At 40.3% G+C, this 12,271-nt stretch overlaps 1 protein-coding gene across 19 annotated transcripts in view; it reads right to left on the bottom strand.

Moving 5' to 3' along the window:
- fnbp1b (formin binding protein 1b) overlaps positions 1–12,271 on the bottom strand; it is a 53,593-nt gene that overhangs the window by 15,790 nt on the left and 25,532 nt on the right. For 11 of the 19 annotated variants that reach the window (XM_084935664.1, XM_084935678.1, XM_084935663.1 and 8 more), the window contains exons 5-10: positions 10,281–10,343; positions 8,963–9,067; positions 6,805–6,819; positions 5,067–5,195; positions 4,356–4,502; positions 1,483–1,674 (exon numbers count right to left, since the gene is read on the bottom strand). In XM_084935664.1, coding sequence (XP_084791790.1) covers positions 1,483–1,674; positions 4,356–4,502; positions 5,067–5,195; positions 6,805–6,819; positions 8,963–9,067; positions 10,281–10,343 — 651 coding nt within the window. The remainder of the gene's footprint in view (positions 1–1,482; positions 1,675–4,355; positions 4,503–5,066; positions 5,196–6,804; positions 6,820–8,962; positions 9,068–10,280; positions 10,344–12,271) is intronic. The other 8 variants (XM_084935662.1, XM_084935670.1, XM_084935676.1 and 5 more) reach the window with 1 other exon arrangement.

Below are 12,271 nucleotides of genomic sequence, written 5' to 3' on the forward strand. Positions count from 1 at the left end.
ATCCAACGAAAAAAGACAAAGGAGGAAAAGGAGGAGGGAACACAAAACAAAATAAATAAGCCTCCTACAAATATTAAAAAATAAACACACGCAACAGAAAACCCAAAGGAACATAAAAGACAACCAAAGGGATGTCAAACCCAGAGTAGCAGTTATGTTGTGGGAAAAAATTAACTGTTCAACACATAAAACATAAAAAAATTAAAGAATTAAAAAGAACAAAATGACCAGAGTGAGTAGAAAGCGCACAAACGTGTTAAAGCAAGCAGATGCACAAAGCAAACAGCGAAGAGTTTCAAAGCGCATGCCGGCTTCCATTTTAGAAACCTCCGTTTGAGTTTTGTTTTTTTACTTTCCCAACCTCGTCAACATGCCAGCTAAGACGAGTAATTCACCACATCCCCGAGGATAACAGCTGCTGAATTTGAGGCCATCATCAGCCTAATCTAATTGCGGCTCTAAAACATCTGACTGCATAATTCATCAACCAGCAGTTAAGGAGAGAGAGTGAAGCAGTGATGAGTTTTAGGATACCACATGATGCACATTGCACATGCACTGGTGCGCGATTAAGAAATCTTTTTTTTTTTTTACTCTGTAAACCAATATTAGTTTTGTGTTTCTGTTGGCATGCATGTGTCCTTGTGTGCATGTACAGTGTAAATACCTCTCTGTACACTGTGCTCCCAAATTCTGCCTTTACAAGTTTGCCTTACTTTTGGGAGGTTGCACCATTTTCTGCACACCAGGGTTTCTCATGTAGCATTGCACAAACTCGCTTTCTCCCTCACCCACACAGACGTGCACACACACACACGCACACACTCACAAACGATTGCTCAATCACACTCTGTTCTAATTCAATACCAACAGTGCCACCAGCCCATAAAACAGCCAGAGATCAGTCTTGATGTTTAGACACAGGAAGCTAAAGGAAGCTACTCAAGGATGATCAGTCAGTGGAAAAGTACTGAGGGAAGACTGTTACATCAGATCCAAGAGGAAGTTAATATCTGCCACTTGAGTCCGTTCATAGAGTGAAAAGTAGAAATATATTAGTGTGTGTTATGAAAGGGAGGCTCCAAAATCGGTGAGGGTGATTGCCAGGGGAGGAAACGGGTGGCAAATAATAACAACAAAAATGGCAATAATAACAGAGAACTAGCAATAAATTCTGAAGCTAACATAGTGAACAAAAGTCAAAAAAATCTATTAAAAATAGATAAATTTAATACAGAATCAGCGCCAAGACTGTAACACACACTACAAACACTGAACACATATATTTCTACAGCCACTAAATAAAAAGTCATAAGAACAAACATAATGGGACCTGTAATATCCCTCCATCCCAGCCCATATAAATCTCCCGAAAGTGCAAAGTGAGCTCCAGGCGAGGAAACTGCACCACAACTAGTGATGTTTTGCAATACGTTCGGGTGTAGCAGTGATTTTTGAGTAAGGTGTTCATTCATGTGTTACCTTGTTCTTGTTCTTAATGAAAGGCCACAGTTTGCTTTTGGCCTTGACACCAGGCTTCTCTTTGCTCTCTTTGGTGTTGGACAGGCTGGTTTCAGATACTGTCCTCTTCATGGCCTGGCCATAGTCCTCAAACTCTACATCTCCTGGGGGCTCGAAACCGGACTTGAAGGACTCCACCACCTGCTTAGAGTCCTAGTGAGAGACGACAGTTGCAGCAGTTAGCAGAACCCTTAATCCTGGAACCTCTTTAATTGCGTCAACGACTCAAAGTAGCTTTTCAGATACCAAACAATAACTAAAGGGAGGGTCTTTGTTGTTTGAGAATGTCTCGAGCATCATAGGTCTGGTGATTATATGCAACACAAATGTGGCCCGGTGACTCAGTTGTTTATATCACTTTCTCTCTGATAACAATTCAAGAGTGTGTCAAGAAAGAAGAGAAGCTGGAATTACTCAGTTTGTGGCCTGCAGAAGAAAGAGGAAAAGGCCTAAATCTGTCAGGCAGGAGTTATGAGCAAACACTGAGGTCGGGGATACAGCCAGGCGTCTCAGACACAGGAAGAAGCACATTCATCAGTTGCTGTGCACACCAGCCTATCTGAACTGATAATAGCAAAGGGTCTGGTTGGAGTTAGGATCAGGGGGTCAGAGATCTGCTCTTGTGTCCTCCATATGTGAGAGAAGAAGAAAAGAGGAAGAGTATCTGCCAGAGGAAGAGTAGCATGTGATGTGTTATTCCCTGCCGTTGTTTACTCCAGCACAGAGTCATCTTCCTGGAGCCTAGCCAAGGACACACACATACACAGCTACACATACACAAACTATGTGATCCCTGAGGATGGTTTTGGGTTTTTTTGTCATACAGCAGGCAGCCAACATGTGACAGCTCAATATATCACACTTTTAAACACAGGCAAATGCTGCTCTCCTTTTACCTATTTAAATAATAAATAACTATAAGCAATGAGACACAACCTTAATTCTTGGTTTACGTTTTCTTTAAGGAATTGTCTGACATATTAGAAATTGCCTTGTTCTCTTTCCAGGAGAGATAAATGACAAGACTGATAAACCTCTCACATCTGCCTATGAAATATGAAGCCGCAGCAGCTGGCCAGATTTCTAAACTTAGCATAAAGACTAGAAACGGGGCAAGATTTAACACATTAATGAGTGCGCTTTACAGCTACTCATAGCTAGCCTTTGTTACCATTTACCAGAGTTAGGCTACCTAACTCTGTGTTACTCTGTTCAACTAAAAACCATGTCTGTTAACCGACATTCATCATCTTTAAGGTAAAAAACTAACAGTGTTGAAGTTTGAATTTTATTCAGATCCACTTTAAACATATTTGAATAAAAAAGAGTAGCCAAAAAGGAAGCACTAAAGGCCTAATTCTCTGTGACTTTTCGTAATATATTCTCAAAAACGCCTTCACTTGATAAATGCTCCTAAATACATGTGTCTTTCAGATTTCACATCCCCAGTGTGCAGCTCTGTCAGAAATGGTAATCCTAAAGCCAAAATGGATATAATCCTAATGACACAATCACTCTTACTATTTCAGTCTTTATAAGTTTCCTTCCAAAACCACACATATTACACAATTGCTTTCACCAGGTGTGAAGTACATCTGTTGAGGGATTAATGGAATTTTCTGTCTAATATCAGTGTAATACCCCTTTAAGGAGGACTACAGTGAGTATTTTTAACACAGAAAGCTAAAGAATTAGTGACATACAAGCTAAAGAAATGTATGTCACTAATTTTCCTTACTATAAGAGGGGACTATACTAATTGAATCAGCTTGTACAGCTTTTCTCTTTTACGACAAGGTCCTCCCACTTTGTTTGGAGAGGTGAGGTGTTTTCACCTTTTAACAAGTCCCCCAAAACTTCAACTACTTGTTGTTTAAGTGAAAGCATAATTGGGATTGTGTGGGTTGTCAGTGATAGACTGGCTGATTGAGTTATAAATCTCCATACAGTGATGGGTTAACCAAGACCTGGTTAAGAGGTATATACTATACATATATAGCTGGCAAGACACTGGGTGCAGACTGTGCAGAGGTGCTCCTGAGACAATCCAACATATAATAGTAGGGGTTCAAGATGCTAACAGGCAGGGCGTATATGGAATGCCATAACCAGTTTTCTGGCATAGTATACAGGAACATCTCTGCTGAGTATAGCCTGGAAGTCTCAAGATGAAAATGGGATAACCCCCCCAGGCCCCCAGGGTGGCTGAGAATGAGTACGCTAAAACTCTGTGGGACTTCCAGATACAGACAGACAAACTGGTGATGGCTAACCAACTGGACATAGCAGTGGTGGACAAGCAGAGAAGACGACTGTAGTGACAGATACAGCTATACCGAGTGATAGCAACATCTGGAAGAAGGAACACAGCAAGCTCAAGAAGCAACAAAGGCTGAGAGAGGAGCTAGAGAAGATGTGCAGGATGAAGGTAAGAGTGGTCTCCATGGTAATGGAGCAGTAACCCCCAAGCTGGACCCAAGTTTGAAGGATAAAGACCACCCAGATATTATAATATATACAGAGAGAGGCTGTAGAGCAGCTGTATATGCTGTATATGCTTCTTCCACATGCTACCGAGGCCCTGTTTGTTAAATGAAGAAATTGTTTAATTGCCAGTATGTTTTGTTTCTTTAGACTTCAGTCATCCAAAAGATCTTCCAAGTTTTTCATTAGCAAAACCCACATTCTCTGATACTCAACCCACAAATGCATTTTCCTTACTATTGTGGCACCATTTAAGGGGAAATACACAGGCTTTTCAAGGATTTATTACCAATTAGTATTGTTACCACAAGGAAATAATTGACTAAATGGATAAATAGACAGATACTCACAGCCTTGGGCTCAATGGACTCGGCAGCATTTGTCATGCCATCTAAACATTTTCCCACAATGGGCAGCACCTGGCGATCCACGTCTGCAAATGTCTTCATGCACACTGATATCCTCTCAATTCTTTTCTCCTCCATGTCTTGAAGTTTCTACAGTTCGATACAAGCATATTTATACATAAACAAAAGTGTGGGTAGAGTTTGACTGAAAAAATCAAAAACCCTTTAATCTATCTCAAAGTGCTGTCTTTTCATGCTGAGCAACAAAGGCTGGTCAGACCAAACAACACTGGAAATGGGAGCGCTCAAAAATCATGAACTTTACAAAACAGTGAATTCAAAGTCACAAACTTTGTAACTGTAAGATGAAAATAAGACAAAAATAACTGCACTTTAAATAAGGACTGCTTGCTTCTGTCAGTGTTTCCTGCATGACAAAAATGTAATTTTAGCAACAGACCTGCAGGGGGGGTTGAGTGTAGCGAGTTGCAAACAACTTTGAATTCACAAGATAAAAGTGCATTACTGTGCAATCATTAGTTACGTGAGAAAAAACAGAAAATAATGAAAAAAATGCAATAATTTTGGAGGTGTTAATATTCTCACGTGGGAAGAGTAAATAATTTCTATTTAATGGTGACACTGATGAACCAAAACCAGCTTTATGACAAATCGGCTGAGGTAAATCATACACTGTAGAGCTGTTGTATGTACCTGGAATATGTTGGGAATAATTGTATAGTAATGTTCATTCTGTTCCTTGTTGAACTTCTCCAGGTAGGCGGCATATTCGCTCTTACTGTCACTAGCCATCTGGTGCCTCATCTGAGCTTGCTGTCGTGCCTGAAGAAAAAACACACACACAAGCACATATATCACAACCACATTCTCTTCACTAACCTCGTGTCCCCTGATGAAAACAGACCACAGACACAGCCAGAGCATAAAAACCTAAATGAGTCAACTATTTGTGTATATGAGCACTCATGCATGTACATGTACACACATATTCACAGAGAGCTTGTGAATGCATATCTAAAGGTGCAATTCAGAGTTGTGAAGCAGCAACAGCCTTTGGCATTAGATTATATGTAGGGCAGAACAAACAAATAAAGAAGACGACAACAGCCTGCACAGGCTGCAGAATGGAGGGATTTGGATTTTCTCTGTCCGCCCCGTCTGGCCTGCCTCTGCTGTCGATAATGTTGATTATTTTAAGCTAGTCTAAGGGAAGGAAGGAAGGCAGTCAGAAATGCTGCAGGAGAGGCCTATTACGAATCTAAGCAGATGGAGATGAGATTATCTCAGCTAGACAGCCTGTGCGGGTTGTGTGTATGTGCGTTAGTGTTGCGTGCAGCTAAGTACTCCTATCTGTTTCCTCTTTCCATCAGACCTAAGGCCGTCCTCACATAAATACTGATTTCAATGGGTCATCTGTAACAAAGAGTTACCTCATGAACCTGTGATTGTGATCAGCATTTAATCTGCTGAAGGCTACACAGAAAAAAGAGCAGCTGTATAACTGTATGAGCCAGCCAAGGAAACATAACCCTGATCTCTCATAGTGAAGAGGAAACATTTAAAGGACTTCATCCAGTTTTCACCTACACACCGATCTAAGAGCAAGAGCAGAGTATCTCTAACTCATTTACTCACATTCACACACACACACACACACACACACACACACACACACACACACACAGTACATCAGAGTCGAGACACACGTCAGATACAAAGGTACATTATTTCCAGCACATGAGGGATGACAAATGATACCTCAGTGGAAAATGATTGGCTGTGAGTCACACAGCCTACGAAAGACAAGGAACGTGAAATCTAGAGAAAAGCTAAAAAGCACATGGAGAAGTCCAGCTGTTTAAATTCTAAACGCCAGCATGTGAGCATGCATTTAGCGTATGTGCTTTGCAAGTGTAGGTGCATGCAAAGTGTATTGAATGTGTTTAGAAATAATGAGGGTACGCGCTATCACCATGGTAACTTTGCCAGTGCTTCAAAACGAGTTGCTGTGCCTGCAGCCACATCACATCCTGTTGTCATTTTCTGGAAATTACCTGTTTTGCTAGCTGTCACTAATGGGTATAAATACATATTTACACATTTCAAGTTATTTATCTAGCTGTCAAATGTGGATTTTAAAGAAGAGTTTGATGAAATAATGAGGATGTGGAACACAAAGAAACTGCATGAGTGTTTATAAAGGTTTACCTTAGCATAATCAGCCTTTCTCTCATATTTCTTACACATAAAAATCAAGAGTGGGAAAGTGTACAGCAGCAGACGATAAGCCACAGTCAGACAGGACAGGGCGTGGTAACAGACCTGGTTGAGGCTATGTGTCAGACTCTACAGGAGACCGTGTGTATATCGAGACACAAGTCGAGACAGTGTGTGTTCCGACAGATACGGGTTCTCTGCTCGCTGGACCTACCTTATGGAAACTTCGCTTCAAGGCATGGCATAAAATAAATTTACAAACACACACATACACACAAAAGAATTATTAGCTGTTTCCAGCTAAACAAGAAGTTGCTATAGATGCACTTCCTGCACCACCTCGAGAATCATCGCTATAAAAAGGAAGCTGGTATCAGAATAAACAAACATGATCACCACTAAAGTAGTGGGATTTTAAGCTGCTGTTCTCCGCTACTGGTAGAGGCTGAACAGTTGAGAGGAAGGCAATATGTTGTATCCCTATACTTTATGACGGAGAATCCACAACAGGGAAGTCTGTCAGTGTGTGTGAGGGCCGAGGGTCCCTCAAAGAACCGTAACTGTGTTTGTGGATATCTGGGCTGCAAATCCAAACCCCTAATTAAGGGATTTGTTTGCCAGAGGTGGAGAGAGGACACTTAGAGGTTTGCTCCAGCTGTGCTTAAAACCACAAAACTCCAGCTCGACAAACAGCAGCTCTTTTGCATTAAGGGCATTGCATGACCGACAAAAGCATCTAGTTGAAGTGAACTTTCAAAATACATCTCTGTTAAATATTTAGCCAACTCAGCTGGAAAATACTGATTTGGACAGGTCAAAATATACATGACTTCTTCTTTCTCTGCTTTTCCTACCACCATGCCACCACCTATCTGTTCACCCCAAACCTCCTCACGGAGCAACATTTTTCACTATGACTAAAATGCAAACTAAGCTGTGGTTGTGACATTTCATCTGGGTACCTTTAAACTGTGCATGTATTTTGCAGCAAATGTAATAACGCAAGTGTCTAAGTGGCTATACTCTATATCTTACTAAGAACACTAAGCTCTGCTTTTTTGTACTTTTTGGAAGAAAAGTACCTGTTATAGAAAGACGCTGACAAGATCATCTTTCAGGTTTTCCTATTCCGAATTCTTCATTTCTGTACAACTGAAACACGAGTAAGTAAAAAAGCAAGCCAAGTTCACCCAAATGATCCAAAGGAGAAGGACTAGGAGAGGACTAAAGCACAATTAAATGATATGTAATGTGAGAGATGTATTTAAATAAAAGGGCAATATCAGTGGTTTTAATGGGTTTGTCCAGTTAACTACGGTTCATACACTGTTCATGAACATTGCTTGCATATGTACCTATAATCTAAGATTAAGACTATTTTGTGAAGAATCTGGCATACTATGACGCAGTTTATGTCCCCACTTTACAAACAGGCTAAACTCAAATAACGTGAAAATCAAATGATCCTTTCATTTGCTGATATCGTGTGTAATTTATGAATGTTGTGTGATAATAAACATAACTCTAATATGAGTACAGCAACTCCTGCTTCAACAATAGATTCTTGAGCTGCTGTGCCGGGTCTTTCCAGCTGAGTTCAGTGCTCTCTTAAGATGACTGTAGTTCTCTGGCTGCATGTCCAGAGTGTAGAAAGGCTCTTTATTCCAGCCTATATTTGCATAATAATCAGGTCTGAACTGTGTCAACTGTGAGCCTCAGCTCTGCTCCAACAGCTGATGAAGCAGCAGGAACATGCGCTGCTGACCCATGATGCCTTGCGGGCGTGGGAGCTGTGTGGGTCTGAGATTTTCAGGGCTCTTTTAATTGGTCATGACAACAGGAAATGACATCAGCTACGGGCCCAGGAGACTGTGGGCTGCAAGTTCTGAGAATCGGATGATTGCTCCTTGTGATGATTTATTGAACAGGACATATAATCTCTAAAACGGCACACTACTTATTTAGTTTTTCACAGTCAAAAAGTAAAAACAAACCTACATGTATAAACCGAAAGACACATAAGAGAACCAAACCTTTTTATACTAAACAAAGATGTTTGGTGGCTGTTCTACATAGATAATACAGACTTGTTGCTGCTATCAGCTTTGTTTAGCAGCAGATCACTGTGCTGCTGGGACAATGCCAGCTTCTTCGCACAGTTCCTGGCATCAAGAACGTCATCAGTCAGTCTTTGCTGTCTTTTAGGCTCATTGGAACGAGGATTCAGGATCGGGGCATAAAAGGGGGAATACGTGGAAAAGAAAATCGTGACAAAAAGGTTGCTAGGTGGGAGGGTGAGAAGCCCAGGCAGTCGTGTTAAGCATGAAGGGTACAGGGCAAGCTCATTGGATATGAGGTGACACAACACATACCTTTTCCACGTCAGCCTTAGTCACGTTAATGTCAGCATCCATCTTCTCAAAGTACTGCTGTGCTCTTTCTGCCTCTTTACACTCCCTCTCAAACCGTTTTTTACTCTGAAATAAGAGGGTTTAATGATTTAATGAGATCACACACATTACATCAGTCAATTCCTGCCACGAGCTATAGCAGAACGCTATATTACTTGACTTTTAAATAAGCACAGTAATGGACGTCATAATGTGTACGTGTACGTCAAATACATTTAAGGCCTGGCGTTGTGTGCAGCAGAGGTCAGTTTATGTCAACTGACACAGGAACAGGGTTTGTTAAAGTCTGCAGTCTGCAGATTAAACAAATGTTCATAGTGGTCATTTGTGTACAGAAAAACAAGCATTCATCCAACCCTCTTTCGACCCCTCTAACTGAACAATCAGTGTTTGTTGGGCTAGTGTGCACTCTGAACTATGCCTATCTGCCTCACATACAATGGTATCCATTGAGTCCACAGAGAAGTTTGAGGAGGACAAGGCATCTCTCTCACACGCTTTCTCTCCCCCGTCAAAGGGGCCAGCCAGAGATAAGAAGTAGTGTTCTGTGCAATTTCTCTTCGAGCTTCTTTACTACAAATACAAACAGAAATCCTGGACCTGCACTTTTTCAACACGAGAAACAATGTACTTAAAATCTTGCCAGCAGCTGATATTTACATTATACTTCAGTGTTTCAGTCTTCAGTACTAGGTGCACCTCAGCAGTGTGTGTATCAATCAATTCATCTGATGTCATTATTATTATTTACAGTGTGTGACTTCTGTCCCCCTCACCGCATGTAAAAGAAAATGTACACTGAGATTTTAGGACATAACAGGAGGTTTTTCTGTACAAGGACCTCTGCTGATTTACATTTTTCCCACTAACACCTCATGTCTGGCAGTTTTTGATAATGATGTGCTTTATATATTTTACTTTATTACTGCTGACTGGTAGCAACTCTTCGCCTGGGAAATAACTGGAATGATCTACAATGCCTGGAGCAAATCGTTCATAAAGAAACAGATATTTGTTTGTTCAAAGAAATATTGCTTTTTTTTTGTTTGTTTTTTTCATCTTGTGTTACACTCATTTCTAGGTTGGGTTAGGCTGCCACTAAAATCTGAAGTGCCTCTGGCTCCCTAGCCAAGAGAAACTCACAAGCGATCCAGAAAAAATGGTTTATTTTAGTCATTTATAATTTCATAATGTTATAGTTGCAAATGATGCAAGCTCAGTATGTATTTGTTGCAACTAGTGCACAACTGTGGAACTGCACGTAAATAGGTTCACTTACCGCTTCCAGCTGTTTCCACGAGCTTTCAATGTGCTGCTGTGCCTTACGCCCATCATGGAAGTGCTGCAAGAGAAAACAGACAAAGTACAGAATTGTTAATTTCTCTCATATTATTTATGAGCTCAAGGGATTTAAAATCAGATGAACATGTCTTTGATATAGTCGGGTTTACAAATTAGATGAGGTAATCATTAACCACTATGAATAGTTCCTACACTGTGACAGTGAAGTATTAGTGTCAACTGTGCAAATTCAAATAGACACTGTATTGTACATACTCTAAAAATTACAACCATAGAACCCACGAGCTTAGCGCTCAGAGATATATTCAAGCTTGAGCAGGAGGCTAAAACTCTGTTTGATGAAATATTAACCACAGGCTCACCACAGGGGTACCAACACAGCTCCAGAGAAAGTGTGTAACAGTGACAAAAACAGATTAACAGTAAAATCATTAAAACCAGTCAAAGATACTGTACACAGAGTTGTTTTCACAAAGCACCATGCTCATAGCAGAGCTGTGCACCAAAGGTTTCTGTTTTTAAAAAGCAGTCCTCTCTGCTCTCTGTTGAGGGTCATGCAAATACAGAATGCATATTATTTGATAAAACTTACTAAATCCTACTTTTTTCTTACCAGAAATAGTTAAAAAAATATATCCATAAGACCAAGAAGTTATAAACAGCTTATTAGAAAGCGTGTTGAAAGAAACTACTAAAAGCATGAATCTACTGTTGGATGAGGGAAATTCTGTTGGTCAAACACTGCAATACTGTGACCTACAAACAATATTAATGATTAGTCTGATGATCCCCCTTTTCTCTGACAGCTCTGATGTCTGATTAAGCAGTAATCATGTTGGTATTCCCCTAACTGTTTTAGAGCCATTACCAGGTAAAGTTTGTACTTTCCCAAAAAAAACTGTATTAATAAACATGATAGTAACAGCCAGAGCAAAGTGGGCAGAATAAGAAACAGATAAAGGCTAACTGATGAAGTTCTATAATAGCAGCTGAAGCAACATAAAATAGAAATTTACAGAGAACAAGGCATGAATTAAATCATAGAAACTATTTAGAGGCAAACACACAATGAAGGATTTTGGCAATGTCAACTGTAGCATATTGGAGAGGACTAGGTGGCAGCTGCTGGTCTAAACTTGTACAGCAAATACGCTGTGCTTTTTGTACATGGCCTCGCTTAGCCTACTAACGTGCACTTGGCCCGACGACAGAGCACATCCCTCTACAGCTCTCTGTGTGGATCACAGCCAAATCCCCTGGAACTGCAAACACACGGGTACAATCTAAACTTTTTCTTTTTTAATAGATTGCGATTAGCTATAAAGCATGCAAATACTTCTTTAACTGCTGACAGAAAGATTAATCTTCACAGGACTTCAAAAACAATCAAATGAAAATGAAAATGGCACAGGGACTTGACTATTAATGCGGTATCCCATAGTAACGCAGACTGCGGAAGCTGGGACCAGTAGCTGAGTTGAATATCGATGCTGCTATTCAATAACGGACCCAGGCTATTATAAAGAACAGAAAGCTGCTGTTTGTACGCTGCTGGTATTTCAGTGCTTGGGAAGCACAAGGAAGTTGGTATTCTGATTAAATAAGCAAGAGATGTGAAATTACAACTGATGCAGGAGGCTTAAAAGTTCATCTTACTTGAATGACATGACAGTAGTAAGTGAGAATGCAACCTGGTGTACCTCAGGCATTCACACTTCCCATTTCCCAAAGTTTCGAGGGAAGCTGAGTAAAATAAGGAAGTGTTCCAGTGTTTCAGAGGAAGTATTTGAGCGTTACAAAAAAAAAAAACAGGACACTGTGGAACTGCTAAAGTCAGCTCCCAACAATGCAACATTTAACTAGCCTTTTTTTAAAAAAAAAAATCTGCTAACCAGGACCTGCAGGTAACTGTTTAATAACACCAACTTTTCAATCATGTACTCTGAAAGTAATTCTTGGTAATTGATA

The sequence above is a fragment of the Perissodus microlepis genome, chromosome 7 (assembly GCF_051167445.1).
Source record: "Perissodus microlepis isolate ML-2025 ecotype Zambia chromosome 7, ASM5116744v1, whole genome shotgun sequence".
NCBI lineage: Eukaryota > Metazoa > Chordata > Actinopteri > Cichliformes > Cichlidae > Perissodus > Perissodus microlepis.